At 40.5% G+C, this 25093-nt stretch overlaps 1 protein-coding gene across 30 annotated transcripts in view; it reads left to right on the forward strand.

Annotated features, from left to right (window-relative positions):
* Positions 1 to 25093, forward strand: part of NRXN3 (neurexin 3) — a 1092565-nt gene that overhangs the window by 338745 nt on the left and 728727 nt on the right. For all 30 annotated transcript variants that reach the window (XM_064150720.1, XM_064150904.1, XM_064150893.1 and 27 more), the window contains 2 exons: positions 14550 to 14988; positions 20023 to 20406. In XM_064150720.1, coding sequence (XP_064006790.1) covers positions 14550 to 14988; positions 20023 to 20406 — 823 coding nt within the window. The remainder of the gene's footprint in view (positions 1 to 14549; positions 14989 to 20022; positions 20407 to 25093) is intronic.

Here is a 25093-nt window from a genome sequence, read left to right on the forward strand (position 1 = left end):
TGGACCCATTCCAGCAGGTCCATGTCTCTATTGTGTTGGGAGGTCCCAGAACTGACACAGTGCTCCAGGTGAGGTCCCACCAGAGCAGAGTAGAGGGGCAGAATCGCCTCTTTCAATCTGCTGCTCATGCATCTTTTGATTTCTCCCAGGATGTGATTTGCCCTCTGGGCTACAAGTGGGCATTGTTTGCTCCCTTGATGCTTGTCTGTGAGATATACATCAAGCATAATAATACTTATTTGCCCTTCCTGGTTTCATAGCTCATAGCCTATCTTCCATGTTCCTAAGCTTACATGTTTTAATATCCAGTCATTGTAAAACTTGCTTGGATTGCAAGGGCCTGATCTTCCATGCTTTTTGAATTGCTCTGTATGACTGCTCTGTCATTAAAGTTTAGTGCTCTGCTAGACTTGCCGTTAACGTCACATGTTTGCTTCAGTGCTTTTTGTATTTACTTCTAGGTAATGATGAAATATTTAATACTTTTACATCACTTATGGATTCTCACAGATACACCACTGACACCTACCTTTTGAGATTTGTCAGATGAGGACTCTAACATTATGCCCTTGTTCTTGTATGCTGTTAACTTAAGCAGGGCTGTCTTATGATGTTCAGTCAAATGCCTTAAAAACCATTTCATCTGTACCTTTACCATTGTTTACCATTGTAATCCAAATGATACCAAGTGGATTTGACAGAAACTGCTTTTACACAGGAATGTCTAATGACATTAAGTATTGTATTCTTATCCTGTAATATTTTTATTAAGCACTTCAGATAGAAGCTGATGTGCTCTTTCCTTCAGGGCTGCTGTTTTCTGCAGTTCTACATCTTGTCCTGTTTGCCTTTTTAAAACTTCCACACAACATAATCGTTCCTTTGTTCTTCTCTCATCTTTCTGTTATTCCAAGATTAAAAATAAACCTCTGCAGATCAGAAATCCTCTCACTTAGCTCTTTTAAGACTTTAGAGCAAGTGACCCAGGTCTGTGAAATTAAAAATGAAGCGTATTTATTCCTGGTAGCTGATCAACATCCTCTTTTGTTCTCATGGATTCCAAAATACTTTGTCATCCTCTTGTGATCTAAGCTGTTATGTTCTTCATGTATTTATATCTGACAGAGAAAAAAATGTTTGTTTCACGCTTCATAAATTTTGTAAGATGAACATTTTAAACAAACCTTTTCAGTGTTGGGGTTTTGATAGGCTTCTGCATCAAGATAGAATCTCTTTGCTTTTTTAATGACTACTGCTCCCTGTTGTGATTTAAAGACTTTATTGGTTAGTCAGATCAGTAAGAAACACTGCACATTACTTGCAGAGTGAACAGTTGTGATTTAGCTAGCTGCCACATATGATTATGCTTTTGTCTCCTAAAGTGAAGCAGACCTGGAGACTTTCAAAACCTACCCGGATGCGTTCCTGTGCAAACTACCCCAGGTGATCCTGCTTTGGCAGGGAGATTGGACTTGATGGTTTCTGGAGATCCTTTCCAACCTCTAACGTTCTGTGATTCTGTGACCTCCTGTGTCAGAGAACTTCTCTCCATACAAATTCCTGTAGCATGTAGATTTGGATCAACTTGTAACCTGCCTTCAGGTGAATCAGATGGAACTCATTGGTTAGCTGCCCTAGCGTAGTGTAAGACTGTGAGACTTGAAGTCTGAATAGTACTTCTCTGTGCTCTTGGAAGATTTTTTGCATCTTTTCAAAACCATAGGCAAGATAACAGGCTACAGTATTATTGAATGGTTTCACTAATACTATATATGTAGTCAGAGTCTTTTCTCTGTACTTTCTTGATAGTTTCCTACTTTGACACTTAAGAATCACATTAGCCCTCTTAGCAACTGCTTTACAAAAGCATTTCATGTTCAATTAGTTCTACACCAAGACACACACGGTCTTTTCATACTCACTATTTGCAAGGCTTAGATATGGTTTCCATTGTGTGAGAGTTACTTACAGTCTTTGATCCCAAATCTATCACTGGGCTGTATGACATGAGTCTGTGTCTGATTATGTGTTATGCATGCCTAAGTCATAAGTCCTTTTCCAGAATCCACCTTAGGTGTTGAGACTGCTTTCCAGAATCAGGAAGTCACACAGTGGTTGTAGTTTAGCCATGCTAGAATTGAAAGTTCGTCCACTCTGCTACTTCAGTCTGTCTCTCTGTGACACCTGGAAAGCTTTATGAATAACACTAATTTCCATAAAATCAGAATCAAGGTTTGAAAGAAAATATGCCTGTTTGCATATTTCCTCTTAATGCCCTAAAAGAGATCCTCTGACATTGGAATGAACTTCCAGTCCTAAGTTTTTGGAGAGCGGTTCAGGTTGTCCTGGGGATTCTCTGCATCAGAGAAATCCCTTTGAGTGCCATTTGCCTACCTCTTTGCTTCTCTGACCACACCAGTGTCTCCAACGTGTAAGAATCAATAATGATCATGATAACCATAATAATAATGTAATAGTAATGCATAGTAATAGCATAAATCTTATGTTAAGCCTTGGAAAATGAAACTTGTGTTTAGAAGGCAGTGACTATGCCACTTACACCTCTTACAGGAACATACAGGCAAAGTTTACAGGGCACAATTAATACAATGAGGTTTATTCTCTTGCTTCAAGCTAAATTAAATGTTTAAGTTTCTGGAACATAGTACTTCTACACAAGCTGTGAAGAATGTGGCAAGAAACCGATGATCTGCCTTTAAGAGTCATATTAGCCTAGATAGGACAAAACTAATTGGTAGCACATTGCAGAAACGGCAGTCTGGGGCTTCTGACTTCTCTGTGGCTTTGTGAGGTGCTAGAATGATCTTGGACAGACATTTGCAACCCACCTTTCCTTTTGGAAGACCTCTTAATAGGCCTGCATGCAAATTACGTGTTTGCAGTGACAGGTGTCTGGCTTATGGGTGCCAGAACAGCATGAGATAGTTTCAAGGGCGAAGGAATTGTATTATAGAAACCTTACAGAGCCTATTGACAGAGTGGCTGAGGAGTCAGGGAAATGTCTTGCCTGTTTTGGTTACTATTTATACTGCTTCCGAAGCAGATAGTTGAAAAATGAAGCCCTTTCAAATTGTAGTGCTCTAGGGGAAGAAAAGAGGATAGTAGAATACAGAAAAGAGCAGGCCTTTCAGTGTGACACAGTCATTCTCACTAATCCACCCCTCTGACTGCCTTATGTAGGAAGGAGTCACACCAAGCAGAACAATCCCTGCCTGGGAATGGCAAGACACTGGGATGATGAGGCACAACATGTGCTGAAAGTGCATTGTCTAGCAATGTACTCTTCATCACCTGCACTTGTCTATTTTGTACACTGGGCTTTCTGTGCAGTTGGGGTGGGTTGGTTGTTTGCCTCTTAAAATAGTAAAACAGCCAAAGCTGACAGTGAGTTATTTGGGCTTGAAACAGGACTGCAGTCAGGGACATACTCAACCCAGGACAGCTTACACTAGAAACATTCCATTTATAAACCTCTGTTTTAATTTTATTTGCTTTCTCCCTTTTCTTTATTCAGGTTTGACCATGCCAAGGTGACAGAAAAAGAAATGCATGAAAGAATATGGTTAGCTCCTGCTGAGTCCCATTCAGCATTCTAATGTCATGCACAGCCAAGTCAGAGAAAATATGCAAACAGGCATATTTTCTTTCAGAAAATTTAGATTTTGTTTTGCCTGTTAGTATTTAAACAATGTAGACTCTATAGCTCTGCTTAAGATCTACTATAGATTTTTCTTCAGCAGTAGTACTGAGCAAACCAGAAACTGTAAGATAATATTGTACATTAGGCTTTGCACCAAATAAGCTTTCATAGATGTGAGATCCATTTCCTGTGTATAAAACCAAGCTCAACACAGAAGAGATGGGAAACCCTCTGCCTGGGTGCATTAAAATGGCATTGTGAAAAGAAGTAAGCAAACTGATGGAAAATGTTATTATTGCTGTTTCATATTTACATTGCTGAATTTCAAAACTGAGAGAGGCTTGCAGGCTATTTATACAGTGCCACCAAAGCATTTCCTCCAGCTACTCCTTAGGTATAGGGTAGTAACTAGGAAGAAGAGACATCCTTTCTGACCACCTACTGACTTGCTCTATGAATTGCCCAAGACTACTCAGTTCTCTGCTTTATTTCCTCTTTCTGTAAATGGGGGATGGTGGCCCTTAATGAGGGAGTAGGATAATATGATAGGTTAAGGTCAAGACACTAACGTTCACAGAGTAACTCTGTATATTCTGTAGGAATTTCTTATGGCAAGTGTTTCTACAATGGAGAGATGTATTTTTTTCCAGCTCTCTGTAGGGAAAAGGCTGCCACTCCTCACCCCCTCCCCTGGGCTCTTTCCTTTCGCTCTCTCCTTTTGCTCTTTTCTTTTCTTCTCTCTCATTTCTTAAAGGGAAGAACCGTAGTGATAAGCCTGCTCCAGAGACAAAACAGCATTGCAGGCTCTCTATGTTTTGCAGATTCAGCCCCAGTGTAATCAGCTCCCTCTTTGTCTGGCACTCAGTGCTGTCTCTAGCCCTGACCTCTCTCCTTATAGAAGCGCTCTCACCACTCCTGATTGCAGCACTCCACCTACTTTGAGAAGGAAGTGTAATCTGGTGCTGAATGCTCTTATGTCTCCCAATTCTGCTGCTCACTTCAGTGCTTCCACTGGAGAATGTTCTGGCTGTGCTGACTGCTTCCTGCTCCCCTCATGCCCCAGGAGCAACTGTACTTTGACTCCATTAACAGTTTCTGTATCGATGAAGGTGGAATTTTACCAACAGTCATGGTGGGCTTATGGCAGCACCATTGAGCTCTTTCCATCATTTCAGCAGTATTCCCCAAGAAACTTTTAGAGATGTCAGGGACTAGGAAAACAGTTTTGGCAGTAAGGAGTTTGTCTGGAGGCCAAATGAGATTATATGAGCAGATGAGGGGAGGCTGTCTTATTCACAGTCTTCCTTTACTGGTCTCAGATGATGTTGCACTGTGCACTAAAGCTGTGACTGGTGTAGATGGGTGGTTTTGAAATGTGTAAATGACCTAGACTTTGGGTGGTTTTGAAATGTGTAAGTGACCTAGACTTTGGGTGGTTTTGAAATGTGTAAGTGACCTAGACTTTTCAGCATCATGGTAACTCGGTCCCAACCACAACACAGATTTCACCCCTCCCCCCCGCCACCCTTTTCTTAGTGCTGGAAGCTGTAGAACTGGAGGCAACAGCTAAGAAATTTTTTAGATACATGTAGGAGAAAGATGTAAAAGAGCTTCTGGTTGTTTTTCAAGCATCAAGGTGAGTTGTAAGATGACAGTATTTTTCTCTTGATGTCTCTTGTAGATAGGGAATTACTTACTTTCCTTACCTCATCCAGCATGTATTCCAGCAAATGTTTAGTTCAGCACCTCCCTTGCTTCACACAACATCAGGACCAGCCCAGATAAATGTTTGGGGAATCCTACCAATGGGGGGGGTGGGTTGAAATTTGTTCCATGCCTTCTAATATGAACAGAGGCGAGCAAAGAGATCCTGAAGAGATACTTGTCTGGGCAGGTTTTTGCACAGGGCGAGAAGAGATACTGTGGGGGAAAAGGATTTAGAAACCTGCAATATTTCTGTTTGGTTGTGTGGAAACTGGCCCTCCTCCCCACCTAGACCTGTGTAGTACACTATGACAGAGGGTGTCAGAGTGGGATAGTGCTATCCTGCTGAGGGCACTTCTTCAGTTCACCTGCAGTGTCTTTGCTCCCTTGCAGGAGGAGAGCCTTGCTGAAGGCATGCCTCTTTGGCTGCCACTGCAGATGGAAAGATATGCCAGGGCCACTGTGGCCTTTATGATGTGCCTGAGGGAATGAGACACAGGATAGGATGCAGCACCCTGATCTGCTATTATCCATCTACAAACAGTGACACTATCCTGCTGCAGTGACACCACTTCATGTGGACTGTCTATACAATCCTAAATCTGCTAAATACCTCCTCTGTTGCTCTAATGCATTGTTATTTCAGCAGTGCTCACCTTTAACTTCATGTAATGATAAATGCCTTCAGTTTGTTTTTTTTGCTGGACAGGTAACAAAAACCATTAAAAATGCCATTAAGGTTGGCATAATTTGCCTAGCACATTGGAAAGCCAGGCAGTGAGACTAGTGCTTGGCAGATATATGGAGACCAAACTACCTTCCTGTAGCAGCCAGAAACATTCTGGTGAAGCAAGCTCAACGTACATTGGCTAGGGAGGATAGGTAGTGGGGAAAAGCTGCATACCTGTAAATGTGCAATGTGATTTCAGAGCAGACTAAATGATGTTGTCATTAAAACATACGTTGTCACTGAAATGAAAAGCTGAGTACAATGAAGAGTTTCTGTCACAAAGGAAGTTCCTCTAGCCCACACTTGCTTTTTCTGCTGCTGGTAAGATTTTTTTTTTAACTCAAAACTTCAAAATTGAATTTGTGTGTAACATTTTGATGTTGCCTGAATCATATTACTTCATATTTGTTATTGATCTGACTACAAATGCCCTGGAGCTAGTTTAAAAAGAACTGTATTGTGGCAGCTCCCTTGTAGAGCCATTGTGTCCCATTCTCCCGTAACAGCCAGAGTATTTGGTCAAGCTGCTTTGTGGCAAAAGCAGTCGTGTGTCTCTTCTGATGTCAGGTGGGACACTGATGTGGCATCATGTGGAAGTATTTCCCTAGAGGGGAAAATGAAGTCCACTGTTGAAAGTAAAATAATTGCAGTGCTTGGAAAGTCATAGAATCATTGTAGAATCAGTAGAGGATCATAGAATGATTTGGGTTGGAAAGGACCTTAAAGATCATCTAGTTCCCATCCTCTTGCAGGGGCAGGGACCCCTTCCACTAGACAAGATTGCTCCAATCCCTTGTATATTTCTGAGGAGGGAACATCCACAACTTCTCTGGGCAATCTGTTCAGTATCTCACCACCCTCACAGTTAAGAACTTCTTCCTTATATCTTATCTAAATTTACCCTGTTTCAATTAAAAAATGTTACCCCTTGTCCTGTCCCACCATGCCGCTGTAAAAAGTGCTTCTCCAACTTTCCTGCAGGTCCCTTCTAGGTATTGGAAGCCTGCTTCTTGGAGCCTTCTCCAAGCTCAATAACTCTTTCAGCCTGTGCTTGCAGAGAGGTGCTAAAGTTCTCTGATCATCTTTTTGTCCTCACCTGGTCTCACTCCAGTGGATCCATGTCCTTCATGTGTTGGGGACCCTATAGCTGAATGCAGTACTCCAGATGGGGTCTCATGAAAGCAAAGTAGAGGAGGAGAGTCATCTCCCTTGATCTGCTGGTCACACTTCTGATTTTGCCTTCTGGCTGCAAATGCACATTGTTGGCTCATGTTGAGCTTCTTGTCATCCCCAATTCCTTCTCCACGGGACTGCTCTTAATTCCATTCTTTATCCAGCCTGAATTTGTGCTTGGAATTGCCCCAAGCCAGGTGCAGGACCCTTCACTTGGCTTTGTTCAATATCAAGAAGTTCACAAGGCCTTCTCAAGCTTGTGAAAAATGCTGATTTATGTTATGGAAAGTTCATACCAAAACTTTACTGTTAAGTTTGCTGGAACTAAACATGCCATTTTGGGTTGCAACAGCTTCAACTGAAGCATTTGATAATTCTCTGTTAGGAAAATGGAATTCTGTGTTAGAAAGCCATTCTGATGGAAACATTCACCCAGCCATGCTAAACAGATCTATTTGCTGAGATAGGTCTTTGGTATTTTCACAAACTTTGATGGATTTGAAATGCAATGAAATCACTAAGTGAAGTGTTATTTGCCAAGTCATTGTCTGATACAGTTTTCAGTGTCTTGTGTAATAAGGTTCAAGCTTTAAATGATCAATGGGGCCATCCCAAAATAATTCCTCTCTGCCTTTCAGATGAAATACTTAAGACACTTGACAGTAATCATTTCCTTACATACTCATCACTGAACCAAGCTAGACAGATTTAGCTTGTGCTAGCTAGACAAATCTCAGATTTCAGGATGCATTTGGGAGGAGCAGAGCATTCTGCAACTGGTGAATGTCTCTATAAGCTCAATGCAGACCTGAATATAATTGAAGTCAACTACTGCATGCTCATAAATAATCTTCTGTGATGATGATGATGATATTTCTCTTCTTTTTTGACAATTAAAAACCATGTCAAATACTCATTTAGCCATGAGGTTAATTTGTAAAATTAAGTTTTTCAAATTTATGAGCTATCAGAATTGCGTTAATGTAAGATTTATTCTTTTATTGTGTGCATCAAGCACTACCAAAATCTTTAGATATGGGATAATTTCACTTTTCTCTTGTCCTGACCTGCTCAACACAGAATCATTTAAAATAAAACTGAAATGGACCATAAGGGGTTATTTAATCCTGTCTGCTTCCACTGTCCCAGGACTAAAAGAATGCCATCTATGGTAAAGGATGGAAAGTGGCTTGGTGAGTGCTTCTGCCAGTTCTCTCAGTACCCAAGGTGTCCCACCTTGCTCCAGTAAGGCATATATATAAGTGTTTGCTATTTATCTTGGCATATGCGAAGGTAGGAGTCAGCAAGGTGGATCTTGTTCTGCTCTGGATACCCTGTGAGTGATTTGGGTTGGTGTTAATTCTGTAGTAACCATGAACATTGTCTTTCATGAGAAGCAGCAGCTTGATTTTTCTCTTAAGGAGGTTTGTGACCACAGTGTAGTCCTTGGTACTCTCCTTACTGTCTGTGAAGGAAATGTTCTCACTAGAGTAGCTGAAAAGATTCCACCCTGCCTTGATTCTCTTTTCTCTTTATATTGTACTTCAAGGAGTGTTTTTCTGTATCTTTCTGTAAGTCTCCTGAAACTAAATCAGTCTCTTCTGAACTTTTCCACAAACCTTGAAGTAATTCAGAACCTACAACTGACTTAAAAGGTGGGGGGAAAAATGTAGAGAAGCTTGAAATAGTTCTACCTTATTGTAGAAGCATTCTACTCATCATGTTCCTGTTTGTAACTGGGTAAACACATGTTCTTTGTCAAACACAACTCAGATGAAAGGCAGGATTGCATGACTTCAGCCAATATAGCACAAATCATTTTGGGGTCTTATTTTATTTTAGTTAATTATGTTCAATCTACTGTTTTTTGTGACAGGTAAAGGAATTTCTTCAGTGTGGTGAATCATGACTGTGTTTAGTTGTTACCTGAATACAGTCACTATGGCAGTAAACCATCAGATATGTTTAGGCCGAGTATGCACAGTCCATATACAGTTCTTTAAATAAGTATAGAAGTTTTAGCTAGCCACTGCTGAAGCCTTGGATCCTGCATACGTAGTCTATACCAAACATAAAAGAAAAAGCATGTCAGTGTGTTTGTACTTGCTGGTTGGGGCAGGATAGAAACAAACAGTTGTGGTAAACTAGATGATAAACTAATTTATTAGGCTGTAGGAACTTTTCTGGTTCCGTGCAGGTATTAGTAAGCATCTAGGGTGAATATTTTGTTAGTCCTTCTGAGAAAAGATACAGGTAGTTTTTGAATGTTGGCAGTCTGTGATACAAAAAGGCAACTGATGATACACAGGATGCAGTAGGTGAACAGCTTGACTGAACTTCAGAGGTTCTCTTCCTAACCACTTAGCCCTCAGGTTGTTGCCCTGTTTCATGATAGTTCATGATGGTTATTTTCTGGTTCAGCAGGTTATCTGTGGCTGTGCCTTGTTCATTCTGCACCAAACCCCATGTTCCCTGCTTAACAGCTGCACCTTGGAGAGGATTATTTTTGTTGGCTACTGACCAAACCTAGCGCATATTTTTTCTTCACTTCTGTTGTTCCCTCTCTATCTGCATGTTCATTTGATTGCAGAGATAAGATTTTCATCATTGTGAAAAGATTACAGCTCTCAAACCCTTGAGTGAAACTTCTGAGTTTACAACGTTCCTTGAATGCTTTAGAATTGCAAAATTGCCATTTTTAAGAAACCTGAAAACTAGATTGTCAATTTGATTTGCCTCAGCTTCCAACAACCTCTTCTTTCTCAGCAGATTTAAAGGAAACCTGACTTACTGTGTATTTTTTTTAATTCCTTGAAATCTCAGGTGTCATGAAATTCTGCTCCTGATTATCAGAGATTGTGTATCTCAGCTGTTGTGACTGTCCATCTATACCGGTCCAATTCATTAAACAAAGGGATTCAGCAGTCAGAAATATTCCTCTGTTAAAGTCTGTTTGGAAGCAGTGCTCATGGAAAAGGAAAAGACACTTTGTTTTTTTTCCATTGTTATAATTTCATTTTTTTGCATACAAAGTAATTTTAAGACTGGAAGATTGAAGGTTACTTTTTAAATGCTCATTGCATAGGTTTTGCTAATTTCTTCCCTTTTCTCTTTTTTACCTTCTGTCCTGGAATTACTGTGAAGTAGATGTGTATGTCTGTACTGAGACTCATCACCTTGACTCTCTTATGCCTCACCCTTCTCTGATACGTGTATCAGACACAAGATGAGCTCAAGCTTGTCTCAGTTTAAAGATGAAAGGTTGGCTTTGCTCAGTAAGCCATCAGATATGAATGGCCAAATTCATGAACACTGCTTTCATTGCTTTCTTTACTTCTACGTTATGGAAGCTGTGTCTCAGAGTAGGCACTAGAAGACTATGCCCTAGTGAGAGGACATCTCTCTGAGTCAATCATGGCCTCATTTGGATTTAGAGGTGTAGATTTCAATCAGTATTTTGATATATCCTGAAAAGTCCTCAAGTTAGTTCAGAGGTTGCTGTTAAAATGAGACCAAGGTAGGTGTTACACCTATGATAGGTTATGCTGCTGGCAGAGAGCTTCCCCAGTGAAACAACAAAATGTTTCTTCTTTGGGTTGCAGCAAGTAACTCTCTAAGAAAGTAGTTTTGGAAGCTCAAATATTTAGACCTATAGAACCTATTTTATTTTTTTGTCCCAGACATTTTTCTTGCTCCTTCCAGTTTAATGGTAGGTTGCAGGGTAGGATCACAAACATAAAAAAAGCCTCGCTGCCTTACCTAGTCATAAGGCAGACCAGGACTGATTCAACCACCTTCTCCTTTACCAGACATTTTTAATATTTGAGAAGGATGAGTTTCATCTGCCCTGGAAAACTGCACTGCAGTGTCTGCTGCTTTCATTAAAACATAAAAATTCATAGGTTATGAGGCCAGAAAGAGCCATTATGATTATCTAGGCTGATTTGCTATATAATTAATTCCTGTCTCACTATGTCTTTTAGAGAAAACAAGATACTATTTTAATTTAAAGTTTGCCAGTAGCAGAGAACATACCATAACCTGTAGTAAATTATTTTAATAGCAAATTACCCCCATGTAAAAATAAGTCATAATATTTTATACCGTGGATTTCTCTAACTGAAATTTGTAGCCCCTGGATCTGATTATTCCTTTGTCACATGGATTGAAGAGTTCTCTGTTGTCAAATTCTATTTTCTGCACAGGCACTCATAGATTGTAATCAAATCAGCCTTTAACCTCTACCTATTAAACAGAGTTAATTTGAATGTTCTTTGCTGTGGGACATGCATTTCAGTCATTTAATTATATTCCCTCTTCTTGAACCTTTGGTTTAACAATTGAACTGCAGATATCAGAAGCTGCCTTAGTATTTCGTTGCCCAAGTCAGAGGTGTTGTTGTCTCTATTCTTGCTCAGAATTCACCTGTATATAGTGCTTAAAGTTCTGGTGAAACCGAATATACTTCAAGAAGGTCTTTACAACGAAAGTGATTGCCTGGGGATGTGGTTGAGGCCCTGTCCCTGGAGACATTCAAGATCAGACTCAATGTGGCCCTGGGCAGCCTGATTTTAGTTGGAGCAACTGTTGATAGTATTCCATAAAGGCAATTCTCCTATATTAGGAGAATTAAAATCACAGTATTTTCTGTCCTGGCATTCTCTTGTCCACCAAAGCAACTCAGTAGTGGCATGAAACAAAAAATGCAGTGTTTCACTGGTATTTTAACAGTCAGTGAATCTTGTGTGTATGTGCTGGCAGAAGTGCTTTGTTGGCAGGAACCCTCTTTCCGAGGCTATGCCTGCAGCAGGACAAGGAGTAGAGTGTGCACATAGAGTCATAGATGAATCCATACACATACTTTCATTAAAAGTGTGAGAAAAGCCCTAATGGACCTGATGTCCATCTACCATTTCTACCTCCAATAGTGGCAGTTGTAAGTACTATTTAGTAACAGCACATGGGTATGGCAACTATCTGTAGTGCATTCCCTTTACACTGCCCCAGCATTTACTGCTATGGGATTAGGATTATTTGATGGCCCATTTCTTCTTTTTCCTTTTAATTCTGGGCTTACTGTCCATTATCTTTGTGCTTCCTTTTTGATTCTTCCACAAAACCTCCTTGTGGCAGCAAGTTCCAGAAGTTCATTACCCTCTGTGTAAATAAGTACTTCTAAAATTCCATTTTAAAAGGATATCCTACAAGTTGCAAGGAGTGCCTCTAGTCCTATTATTGCTGGATGTGACAAAAAACAGTTTCTCTTTTACCTTTTCCATCTTCTATGGACTTTGATCATTAACTTCTTTTCCTCAGTCCTCTCCAAATAGAAGAGCCCATGCCACTTCAGGCTGTCCTCATAAAGTATCATGCTCCATTTTCTGTTCTATTTCTTTTTCTCTGTACTTTCAGCTTCTGTGATTCCTTCAGATGCCCAGACAGGACTTGATTCAGTGCTCAGGACTAGTGTCTGGTTGAGGTGCACCTCATCATCTGGCAAGAGGGGAAGGCTGTAAAGCACAGCTCTCACAAGTCACTGGAAGGAGACATGTTTGTCTAGTGAGAGCATTTGACATGGTTAATCCATAGAATGAAACTACTGCAGTCTCACAAGTTGAAAATGTATGATTCCTGTTGCAGGTATTGACAGACTTGAAGTTTTTGAAGTCTGCATGAGGGCAGAGCACTGTATTGGCAATTGGAGCAGTACAAGCTATTGTGAGTCAATACTCCAAATGGGAACTTACCCTTTTACTCTGAAGTAGTGCTCTGCCTTTGCAACAGAAAGATCTAATGCCAAGCTGGCTGCACTAGGGAAGCTCTCTCTAATGTTTAGTAAAGTTTACAAATTCCTCACTTGCTGCAAATATGTTGAATTGTGATGGAAAATAGGTTAACTATTTTCAATCCTGAGGCCACCTACTTTAGAAATTCTTCCCTCATTTTTTTTTCTCATTTACCTTTTAATATTTACTGCACACTAATTTCTCTGACTTCACCGTCCCGTTTGTAAAATGAACAATGCATATAACCGTTCCCTGTTCTTTTCATAGCAAACTGCTGACAACTAATCCTCCTAGCATTTTAAAAGCAGAAATCAAATGTGTGTGCATGTATGTGCTATATGTAACAGACACAAAATATTTGAAAATAGTAAGTCCTTAGGAGAAGTTAGTCCTTGCTACTATTGCAGAAGATGAATTCAGTCAAAATTGTGCTAGTTGCAGAAGTGGTTTTGCATGCCATGTGTACCATCTCTGGGTTTAGGAATCACACAAGGGAGGTGAGAGGAAATACAGTTTACAAATACTTCAAGTATTTGTATTTGTGCCATTTTCAGTTCCCACCTTTGTGAGAATGTTGTGGAGCAGAAAGGAGCCCTCTTGGCAAAGAGTTGGTATGGTACCTGTGAAAAAGGGAAGAGTAGGTGATCTACTCTCTTGAGCAAGCCAGGCATGCTCAAGAGTGCTTGCTAGTTTTGGACCCTTCTCTTAACTATGTTCTATTCATGGGGTAACACAGAATCCAGAGTTCTGGTCCTAATTCCTGAGAGAGCAAGAATCCAGGCACTGCATATATACAAGCTTTTATTCTATAGCACTGGCAGCACAGGCTTCTTGAAATGAGGGTAAGCTAAGCAGGTATCTCCATAGCGAATTTTTGCCTGTAGCAATCTAAGACTTCTTGGTCAGAGAAATTTTAAGTCTTCATTTATTTTCTCCTGTAGATCTTCAGAAGCCACAGGGCAACCACCAACAGTTAACAGCAACATGCTAGATTTAAGAAAAAAAAAAACAGATTGCATTTCTCTCCTAGCAGTTAAGTAGGCTTATGGGAGTAATAGAGAAATGACAGTGGTGGCGCAGTTCCCTGCTGTGGCTAGCAGAGTTGGACATGGAGGTTACACTTTGTTATGTATTTTGTATGGGATTTATGCAAATATAACAGCATGGTACTAGAAAACACACTGTATTCTTTGTACAAAAGCTTTTACAGCAGAGTGGGCCTGTGGTAGAGTTAATTGTTCTCACTCTCCTTCATTTAAATGCTCCCCTCTGCCTGCTTGTCTGATCTATAGTCATCTCAAACTACCCATTGCTGTCACTTCTATACACATTCCTAGCTGTGCTCTCTCCCTCTCATCATGTCAGACTCTTGCATCATCTACTTTCTGCTCCCCTCTATATTTTGGGAGAAGTTTGTCTCCCATGGATGAATGTAATTGGGGTATTTGTACTGTATGCAGGATTGATGTATGGTATTTTACCTCGTGTCTGACAGGTTGTTTACAAGAATAATGACATTCGTCTGGAGCTGTCTCGCTTGGCACGGATTGGTGATACTAAGATGAAGATCTATGGGGAAGTGAAATTCGTGTGTGAGAATGTGGCTACGCTGGATCCTATCAGCTTTGAGACACCTGAGGCCTATATTAGTCTGCCTAAATGGAATACCAAGAGGATGGGTTCCATCTCATTCGATTTCCGAACCACTGAACCAAATGGACTGATCCTTTTCACCCATGGCAAGCCTCAGGAGAGGAAAGATGCTAGGAGCCAGAAAAATACAAAGGTAGACTTCTTTGCAGTTGAGCTGCTGGATGGGAACCTCTACTTACTTCTAGACATGGGCTCTGGGACCATTAAAGTGAAAGCCACACAGAAAAAAGCCAATGATGGAGAGTGGTATCATGTGGATATTCAACGAGATGGAAGATCAGGTAGAGTGGTGACTTTTTTTCTTCAGTAGATTAATGTTTCAAATTCAGACCTAGGGCTGCTGTATATCAGTTCTCAGAACCTTCAAAAGCTGTTAGATAGGAGTCACTTTCTTACAAAAACTGTGTTATTCCAGTGGTGTTTATCCACCAAAGCAAAAATGTGAATGTCCAGGTTTTCATTACACATTTAGTGTGAACTTTGGCTAGCATATCACAGAAGCATGCTATTAATATTTTATTCACAACCTTCAGATACTCTGGACCCATCTTTGCAGTTGCATACATAATTACAGTGATGACTTCTTTGTAGGTCATGCTAAAGTTTAAGATCCTTCAGAACCGTTGTTATTTAGTTCTTGGTTTCAAAAATTCTCACTGATCTACTTTGGGTTTCTAGTCAAAAGACACATAGTAGAAAACAAATTATATCTTGTTGCTGTAATTTAATATTACCATATTCTCTTGGGTCTTCTCTCTTTAAAGAGCAGGGGTTTGGATCTTGTCATGAGGAAAATAAAAGCAACAGGTCTAAGAAGCAACAAAATTTTGTTGACAAATCAATATTTCCATCCTATTTTGTTTCCTTTAGTATCTTGTATTTTTCAACTGGATTTCCTTCCTCTCACTTGGATGCTAAATTCTGTTCTTAATATCTGACTTCATGTTCCTTTTATTAGCTTCTTCTTTTAAAAAAAATATGCTTTAGTTTATTTCTATTAGTGTATCTACTATTAAATCACTAAGGTATTTTGGTTGTTTCTAGTGCTAGATATAAAGCTAACATGCTCATGGTGTACTCTGAAATTCTTTAAGGAAGCAAAATTATCAAATACTCTAACTTCATCTTGAGAATATGCAAACAATTGTACTTGAATTTTTCCTGGACCGTTGGAATCTCAAAGGCTGGCCACATACCCTTCAAAGGGAATTTTGCTTACATTTGCAAGTGGATTTGGGATTTGTTTGGTGCTCTCCAGATAATAGCTTTAAGTCCCTAATTTTATATTTCTAGTTTCTGAATGCCATCAGTAGAGATAATGCAGTGCTTAGAATTTGCTTCCCCTGAGTTTTCAAAAGAGCTGACTTTTAGATACCATGCACAGCCTAGCTGTTTGAACAGGTCTTTGCCTGAAGCTAGTTTTTTCCTTTGATGATGTGAGGAGTTTCTTTGTATTGAGAAAGGCGCTCTACTAGGACTTTATATGTGTGGTTATATATTGCTATCTCCAAAAGACATCGATAGGAACATTTTATAAAGGAAGCCATAAATAAAAAAAAATAAATGGAGCTTTGATTTCTTTAGAATTGCTGAAATGTAATTAACTTCCAAGGGTAAACTCAATTAGTTCCATTCAGTACTGCCTTCAAGTGTTTTTTTTTGCTCACTTGGAGACTGTCTGGTCCCTGGAGAGGCAACTGCAGAAGGAGAAGAAACAGAAACGACACTAAACTCTCTTGTAAGAATGTCTGTAAAAACCTAGGAAGAAGGACAGGTGTTCATTTGGGCTTGGAGGGTGTGACAGGTGGCACTGATACTTGGAGGGTCAGGCTGTAAAACTAACTTGTTTGTCTCCTGGTAGGGAGGTTTGTGATGTTCTGAACGCTGATTAGAGACAATAGATTTTGAATTAAAAGCACATTGCTCAACAGTGAACATTTTTTTACATTCTTGTCTGTTCTCTTTTAATTGCATTTTCTGTTGCTCGTGTCTTGTCTCCCCAAAAAGTGCCAGAAATAGTGGCAGTGGTTTCTTTCCGCCATACATTATGCCAGTGCCAACCATATTGCCCAGTAATGCTTTTGGTAGGCCTAAGAAGGAAGTTCAGGATCTCTTCTTGTTTAGTCCTTGGCCTTTCTCCTGTGTGCAGACAAAAATGTATACCTCATGGAGGTTTATGTAATTGTTTTAAAATGTGGATGCCCATCATCTAAAAACCAAACTAAAATAATGAACTTGCTTAATGTAGGCTACAAACCAGCCATTTGGGTTTGAAGAGTTAGTGTCCTGGGCTTTCTGATTCTAATTACTGAAGCAGCCAGGTCTTTATTAGGAGTCATCGCTCCCCTTCTTCCTATTTCTTTGTAGTCCAAAAGTTTAGGCTCTACCCAGTTTATTAAAGTAGCCAAAAGATCCAAATATTCACTCCAGCAGTGTACCAATACAGACACGCAAATGCTAGAAAAGCCTGGCAGTTGTGCTTGAGTTGTGCTCTGTCATCTCTAGACCTACCCTTGGGCTTTGTGTATACTTCATGTGTGCTTTGGTCTTTGCTGGCTTCCAGAACAGCAAAAGCTGTCAAGCCGACGGCGTGGACACAGACACCTAATGTCCTGTAAACTTTATGTCCTTGGGGAAAGCTCCTACAAAGTGTCTGTAAAAGCTGTCACTGTTTCTATTGGAGAAACACTGAGCACCGTACACAAAACAATGTTTTCAGCTGGTCATTGGCTGCAAAACCTACTCAAACGCTGAAAACTTACTGGAAGGTTTGGTTTGCAATTGCATCAGTGCACTGCTTTGTATACTAATTCTGCTCTTGGGGATCTTTTGGTCTGTTTGTTCTTTAGCTCTGCACAAAGCGCCTTAAAGACTGGAAAGAAGATGCTTACATGTTTCTGATTTCTCAAGATGGGGTTTGGTCCACTTAAACAGAATTGCAAACATGAGGTTTGTTAAAAAACCCAAACAAACAGAATTCAAAACAGGCTATCAGCTCATGTAACTGCTCAAGTCAGAATTCAGTTTAGAATTTCTGCATCTCAGCAGCTTGCTCTTCAAAGTGCTGTGCATCTGAACTAGTCCTGTCTCCTTAGTCGAGGGTACATAACACTAGCAGAAAGTTTAGGCTCTGTTCAGCCTATTTTCTTCATCATCTCACATTCTTTCTCCAGGTTTTAAAAAGTCTCCTTGATATCCATTATTTCTTGTCTTTTGGAGGGCTTCTTTACATCTTTGGCTTTTACAGGTGATTTTGGGGGTTTGTTTTTCTTTGGGGGTGAGTTTTTTGTTTGTTTGGGTTTTTTTTCACAGTAGCAACTGTCTGGAGCTCAGTCTTCTAGTATTTTGGCTTGGTCTAGTCTTATAAGTAATATGTATTCCCCATGCTGCTTTTGAAGAGTAGCAGTGGAGATACTGAAAGGGAGGCTGTGATCTTGTGACTCGGTGACACGTTGCCTTTATGACTGTAGATGTATTGTCACATCTTCTCTTTTCTTACTTTATAAAGCAGAAAATGTCTGTGGTGCTGCAGCTTGTTTTTACAAAATGATTCATTGAATAACCATGATTCTCTTTGAGCCTTTAATTTGTAATGCCTCTGTTGCTTCTGGCACTCTGCCACCTCTGACATTCCTAAATTATTACTGAACACTACACACGTGGAATACCTTGTCTGTGTCATCTGTGCTGTTCTCTAAGAAGACATCTATTACAACTGAAGAAGCAGCAGGTGCCCGTGACTGCACCTTCACAGAAACACAGAATAGAGCCAACTCTTAACTAAACTTTCTCACCTTACTGTAGGGATGTATGATAAAAATGCAATCATGTGGAATAAATCTTGAAGCTTAGATAGTTGTCTCTGAGGTCAAACTATCTTAATGACAAGGCAGTTGGATGTGATGATTTATAGATAGGGAGAAGTTGCTGAGTTTTAGCTGTCTAGTGGGCAGATGTTCCCATTGCAAGGGCTGCTTAACACTCTTCTGAAGAGTATACTGCCATGGGATATGAGATCTGCTTCATGTTCCCTGTTTTCCTTTATCTGACTTCAAACAATTCACTTGGCTTCTCTGCACCTGTTTCATGTTTTCTGGTTATATTTCTGTGTATTGTATGCTCTGATTATTTTATATGCTGAGACAGTTTCTTGAACTACATAGGAATAGCCTCAGCACTGCATGCCCACATCTTGCTTGGAGCATATGGAAGCTACTACAGTTTTAATAACTGTTCTTCAGAGATAACTTTTCTGTTTCTCTACCTCAATCTTCCTGCTTGTAAAATAGAAGTTAGAATCTTTAACTTGCTTTGGGAAACTATAGGATAATTTATTAAGGAACAGGCTTCTGGAGATTTCTAGTCCAAACTCTGCTGAAATCTAGGTGGACTTTCTTCTGAATTGTGTCTATTTGTGTTTTAAACGCCTCAAGATGGCGATTCCACAGCCTCTCCAAGGTTTCTGTTCCCATGTTTGACCACACTCATGTGAAAAATGTTTCTTTCTGTGGCGTTGGAGTTTTCCTTGCTGCAACCTGTGGTCAGCGTCTCTTGTCACTGCAAGTGCAAGTGCACACTTCTCATTCACATTCAGATTGGTGTTTGTTGTACCCCTAAGTCCTTTTCTGCAGACTTGCTCCTTAGCCAGCTGGTTTCCAGCCTGTACTTGTGTGAGAGGTTGTTCTGCTCCAGATGTAGGACTTTGTATTTGTTGTTCTTATTTATGTACAATATTTCCATCAATCCTTTTCTCAACCTTGTAAAGTTTTCTTTGAATGGTAGCCCTGTGCTTCCTCCAAAGCATCAACCATTCTCCTCAATTTGATGTCATGTACAAATTTGGTGAGGTTCTATTTAGTTCCATCATCCAGAGCCACCTTTGGAAGAAGTGATGAAGTGTTTTCTGGGAGAACTATGTAGTGTGAATTAAGATGCTTTTACTTACCTTCTATTTTTTTTCTCTCCAGTTTTGATCCTTACCTGATCAAATTTGTATATGTCATCAGTAAGTCTTTGCTTTGCTGGATGAGTAATACTGTTGAGTAACGTTCAGTTTTTATATGTTATTGTTTAGCTGCTCTGCCCTTACAACGCAAGTTGGTATACAGACAGGTGATGATCAGTCACTGAATGGAAATACTTACATCCTGTGATTCAGCAGGAGAGACACCGTTTCTGTTAGTGTATTTGGGTGGGGAGGAATCTTCACCCTCCTATGCTAAACCTTCAACCTCACTCTGTTACCTGAAAAAAAAAAGAACTAGACTGAGGCTTTTAAGTGAAAGCACTGACATCTCCTTCTCCTTTTCCTTTAGGTACCATATCAGTCAACAGCAGACGCACCCCATTCACTGCTAGCGGGGAGAGTGAGATCCTGGATCTCGAAGGTGACATGTACCTCGGTGGGCTGCCTGAGAACCGGGCAGGTCTCATCCTTCCCACAGAGCTCTGGACAGCTATGCTGAACTATGGCTACGTTGGCTGCATCCGAGACTTGTTCATTGACGGAAGAAGCAAGAACATCCGGCAGCTGGCAGAGGCACAGAATGCTGCAGGAGTCAAGAGCTCCTGCTCCCGCCTCAGCACCAAGCAGTGTGACAGCTATCCCTGTAAGAATAATGCAGTCTGCAAGGACGGCTGGAACCGCTTCATTTGTGACTGCACTGGCACTGGCTATTGGGGCAGAACATGTGAGCGAGGTAAGCTGTGTTTTCTGACATCAGTGACACAGAGCTGAAGGTGTGCAGGACAATTACAATAAGATCCAGTGCTTCCATGAGACCTTTGCCTGCACCTTGTTTTCCCATTGCTCAGTTCTGGGTCCCATGCTAGGAGAGCTTTTTTCCAGTCTTTTCCACCTTCATTTCATGAGCTTACCTTCTTCACCTACAACTTCTCTCTCTAAGCCTTCTAAAGACCTTGTCTTCAGGTTTCCGAGCTTCTGTGGCTCAGTGTAATTAATGTCCTAAGGCAGAGAATGCTACTGCATGTGAGAAGTCTCAGGCAAAGACCAGTTCATGCTCAGTATGACTCCCCACGCAAGGTGAGGTACATTAGGGAGTCAAAAGTACTGGTAGGACTGTTCCAGTTCGTTCAGTTAACCCCATGTTTTTCATGTACTCACCAGGAAACAAAATTTGTAGGAGAGAAATTTTGAAGGCTTCTCCCAGAGACACTTGTATTCAGGTGCTTGCCATAGAAGCTGGAAGTGAATGGACACCAGTGTTTGATCCTTAGAAATGCTGGGACAATGTATTTCACCTAAACAAGACTCTCCACAGTCTTTGTAAATCTCACTACATCTGCTTGTGAGGTTGCATTTCTCTCCAGCTCTGTGGCCAGTGACAGGTGACACAGAAGGGAGAGGAGGTGAAAATGCAATGGGACTCATGGGCTAGAAGTGCTCAATACCAGTCTGTGATGTTAAACAAAGGCAGCAGCAAATACTGGAAATTATCTAGATGTGGTACTCATTTCACAGCTTCCCTCAGAGGCTGCACTGACCAGGTGAAACACCTGTTAATTCCTTATTTTCTGAAATCCTTGAGCTCCCAGTCTCTGTTGTGTTTCCATAATGGTGCTCTAATACCCAGATGAATTCACTCTGACAGTGTTGGAAATCATACCTGAAAAGTCTTTTTGAGCCACTGCTAAAATTGAGGAGCTACCATAAACATAGCAGCTCTAGCATGAATTTCTGAAACTTCAGAAATTCCACAGGAGCTGTTGAAAGAGAATGGTGGTGTATCTGTCTATAAGGCTAGGAAATAAGACTCCTCGAGCTTTGCAAGGGGCATGAACTTGAACTCATGCTGTGACCTTTAGATTCCTTGGATAAGTACTCTCAGATTTAAAAATAAGTATTCTGACAGCAAGGACCTGTGCTAAACGTTTGGGTTCCCTGTGCAGTCAGTGGAGAGGCAGTAGTTGCTTCTCAGGAGAAAGCCAAAGCAATAGCATGATCTGTTGTCCAAGTACTGTGTCCAGTTCTGGGCCCCTCAATTTAGGTGCTTGAACATGTCCAGAAAAGGGCAAGAATGCTGGTGAGGGGGCTGGAGCACAGTCCTATGAGGAGTGGCTGAGAGAGCTGGGGTTGTTCAGCCTGGAGAAGAGGAGGCTCAGGGAAGACCTTATTGGTCTCTACAACTACCTGAAGCAAGGTTGTAGCCAAGTGGGGATTGATCTCTTTTCCTAGGCACCCTGCGACAGAACAAGAGGACAACACAGTCTCAAACTGCACCATGGCAGGTTTAGGATGGACATTAAGAAGAAATTCTTCACAGAAAGAGTGATTGGCATTGGAATGGGCTGCCTGGGGAGGTGGCGGAGTCACCACCCCGGAGGTGTTTAAAAGGAGGCTGGATGGTGCACTTAGTGCCATGGTTTAGTTAATTAGAAGGGTTAGGTGATATGTTGGACTTGATGATCCTGGAGGTCTTTTCTAACTTGGCTAATTCTGTGATTCTGTGGTTATGTGGAAATTCTGGTCTGATAATTCAGTATTGCTGCAATCCAGAAGGTAACTGTCTGTTCTGCAAAGGAATAGGTAGTGCCAAACTGCCAAGGCTACTAGACTGACAAGAAAAGATGATGTCTTGTTTGAGATGGGGGCATGAAACAAAGAAAATAGAACAGAGGGTAATAGGATACAAGATCTCCTGCAAGTGGTGTTCTGAGTGCCTTGTAATGTGGTAACTATCTTGCCTTCCCTTGCTCTCTGAGCTCTCCTGCACTCCCGTTATATCTGATTAGAGTGTGCATGATGGAGAGCAATATTTAGTTGTGCCCCAAAGACTTCTAAATGGAAAGGCAATTTCTGACTGTTTGTGAAATGAATGGCAGGCACAGAGAAGTGGGTTTGTGATGGAAGTTACAATTGCATGTACATATTGAGGCTTTATTCTGAGTTGTTAGGTCTTGGGTTGAGATGTGTCAGGCATTAGGGAAAAAAACCTTGGAGCTTTTAGTAATTAATGTTGAATCATTCTTGCATCCTAGGGTTTTAGAAAGGAGTATCAAAGAGCAGTGTCTACAGTACAGCCTGTGAAAGTACCTTGTTCCAACAAGTCATCCATTTTGCTAGATGCTTTGGTAAACTAAAGGATATTAAATATCTGAAAGCTCATGTCCCATGGGAGTGCTTCCCAAACGTGTTCCAGTCATCAGATATAGGGCAGACTTAAGGATAACTGACAAAAAAGATCTTCCAATACAATGAGTAGTAGTTGCATGTGGACTACCCTCTCATACGTGAACCCAGTGTAAATTAGAATGAGTTACAAGTCTTGTTAGCAAGGGCTAGAAGGCTGTTACAAATATGTAGGAGGATGAAAAGGGTGGATTGGTGCTGCTACTGTGAAGGAGCTTTAGTGTATTTTTAAAGCACTTTATGTTTTCTGTACCCTTTGGCTTTTAATTTGTTAGTATTTGACATCAGTTGTATCATTAGGTCACTGCAGCCCCCTTTTAATTGCACTCAAAGTATTATGAGTCAGGGTTTGGCTCATGGAGGATATTGTACTACTTTGCTGTGTCAACTTGGTACCTCCTCACAACCCATGGACTTCTCTGAAAAGAACTCCATGCCCTGGCATTAAGCATGCAGGAGAGAGGTGAATGTATTTGTATTTGCATTAGCTGGTTTCTGTAGCTGCAGTGAAAATGCCATGAGCTCAAAAAGGTGGATGAGGTCTGTTCTGTGGGTTCTGAATACTCTCTGTATGCTTTCCTTCTACTGAAACACTGTGAGAGAGACTGCAGAAGGCAAAAGCCCAGGAAGGACACAAATGAAAAGACAACTAAAAATCAGATTGCTTTAGGCCAGAAAAAGTCAACTGTTGTTGATCATTCCCTTCTCAACTGTTTATCCTGTTTCTCCATTTTTTTTCACTTTGATTGGAGACTTATATATTTTATTGAGAAATATATACTGATAAGATTAGAAGAGGCTGTTTGGTATGGGGGCAGATGTGGCTGGGTTGGAGGGCAGAAGGGCTCTGCAGCGGGACCTTGACCGCAGTGCTCGTGTTGAGCACAGAGCTACAGATTTTATTAACAAACAAATACCTTTATAGCAAAGTTTACTAAGAACAGTTTAATGACAATACACATCTCCCCATTAGGTATGCAATAAATGGAGATGTCTTTAAATTACTGGTAATAAGAAATGCTACAAAATAATGCAGTGTATGGTTTAAGTGATGCATGCTTTGCTTTCTTGAGCACAAGCAGCAGCATAGATTTATTTTTGACAATGATTACATATTTGAAGATTTGTTTAGAAAAACTCAGATATGTTGGTACTTTCTGAACTGTGAAAACAGATTTTCTTATAGGACTTCTGGTTCCCAGGGGTGCTGGGCACATTAGAAGAAAAGCCTTTGCTGTGCTGTTTTAATGCTTTTAGTCCCTGCTGAATCTTGAATATTAAAAGATGTAGGAAAGTCAAAACATTAGAATAATTTTTATGATTTCATGAGATGAAATGAAAGATATTAGAAATAGGATGGTCTGTTCTAGAACTTAGCAATTCATTGACTTACTAGTACCAAATAGATCCCTATTGGGTCCCTATTGTACAGTTTCTCCAAGTGTCTCCAAGCTGCAGAAAAAAAGATTCCATCTGACTTTAGAAAAAATGTTCACACAATCCCTTCACATCCATTTTGGTTTGTACCTCACTAATTGTATAGTAAAGTCTCCATTAAAGAAGATCTGAGATATGCTTTTGCTGAGAGCATTTGGGTGACAAGCTCAATTTCTCACTTTCCATCCATCCATTTGTGACACCTGTAGCTGTTTGATGGCTGGCTAAGAAACTAATCCCATGGTATATGCTGTACAGAAGCGTTCTGCTTAAGAAGCACAGACATGGGACTTCTGTGCTTAGTTCCTTTGTATCTCTCCCTAATGACTGACTCTGATTGTCAGAGAAGAAGTCTACTGTTGCTTGATAGTGATGGATTATCCTACTGTATTAAGCTTTTATGTAGCCTCAATCTTCTCATCCTTGCCTTGCTTTCCATGGGGTAATTCTTTCCTAATGTCCAAGCAGTTCCCAAGATGCTCATGAGATGCCATCCTAGCTCCAGTGCAGCCAGAGTGGGGCTTGTAAGGGAAGAGAAAGAGTATGAAGGAGCAATTTCAGAGTCTCTCCATGTTGTGGATTTTTGTTGCAGTCCTTTCCAGTTATAATCCAGTGGATATATTCAGTAAAAAGCCACTCTGAATGTGTGTTGTTTCCAGGACAAGTGATGGCATTTGTTGCCTTGTAATGCTTTTGTGATATCTTCAGTACAGAAAGGTGTGCAGGTAATTCTGCAGTCAGGGTGAATACATGTTTTTGGGAAAAGGTAATTTCATGGGCTCTATGTTTTTGAACTTTAA

The sequence above is a fragment of the Pogoniulus pusillus genome, chromosome 1 (assembly GCF_015220805.1).
Source record: "Pogoniulus pusillus isolate bPogPus1 chromosome 1, bPogPus1.pri, whole genome shotgun sequence".
In the NCBI taxonomy this organism is placed as follows: domain Eukaryota; kingdom Metazoa; phylum Chordata; class Aves; order Piciformes; family Lybiidae; genus Pogoniulus; species Pogoniulus pusillus.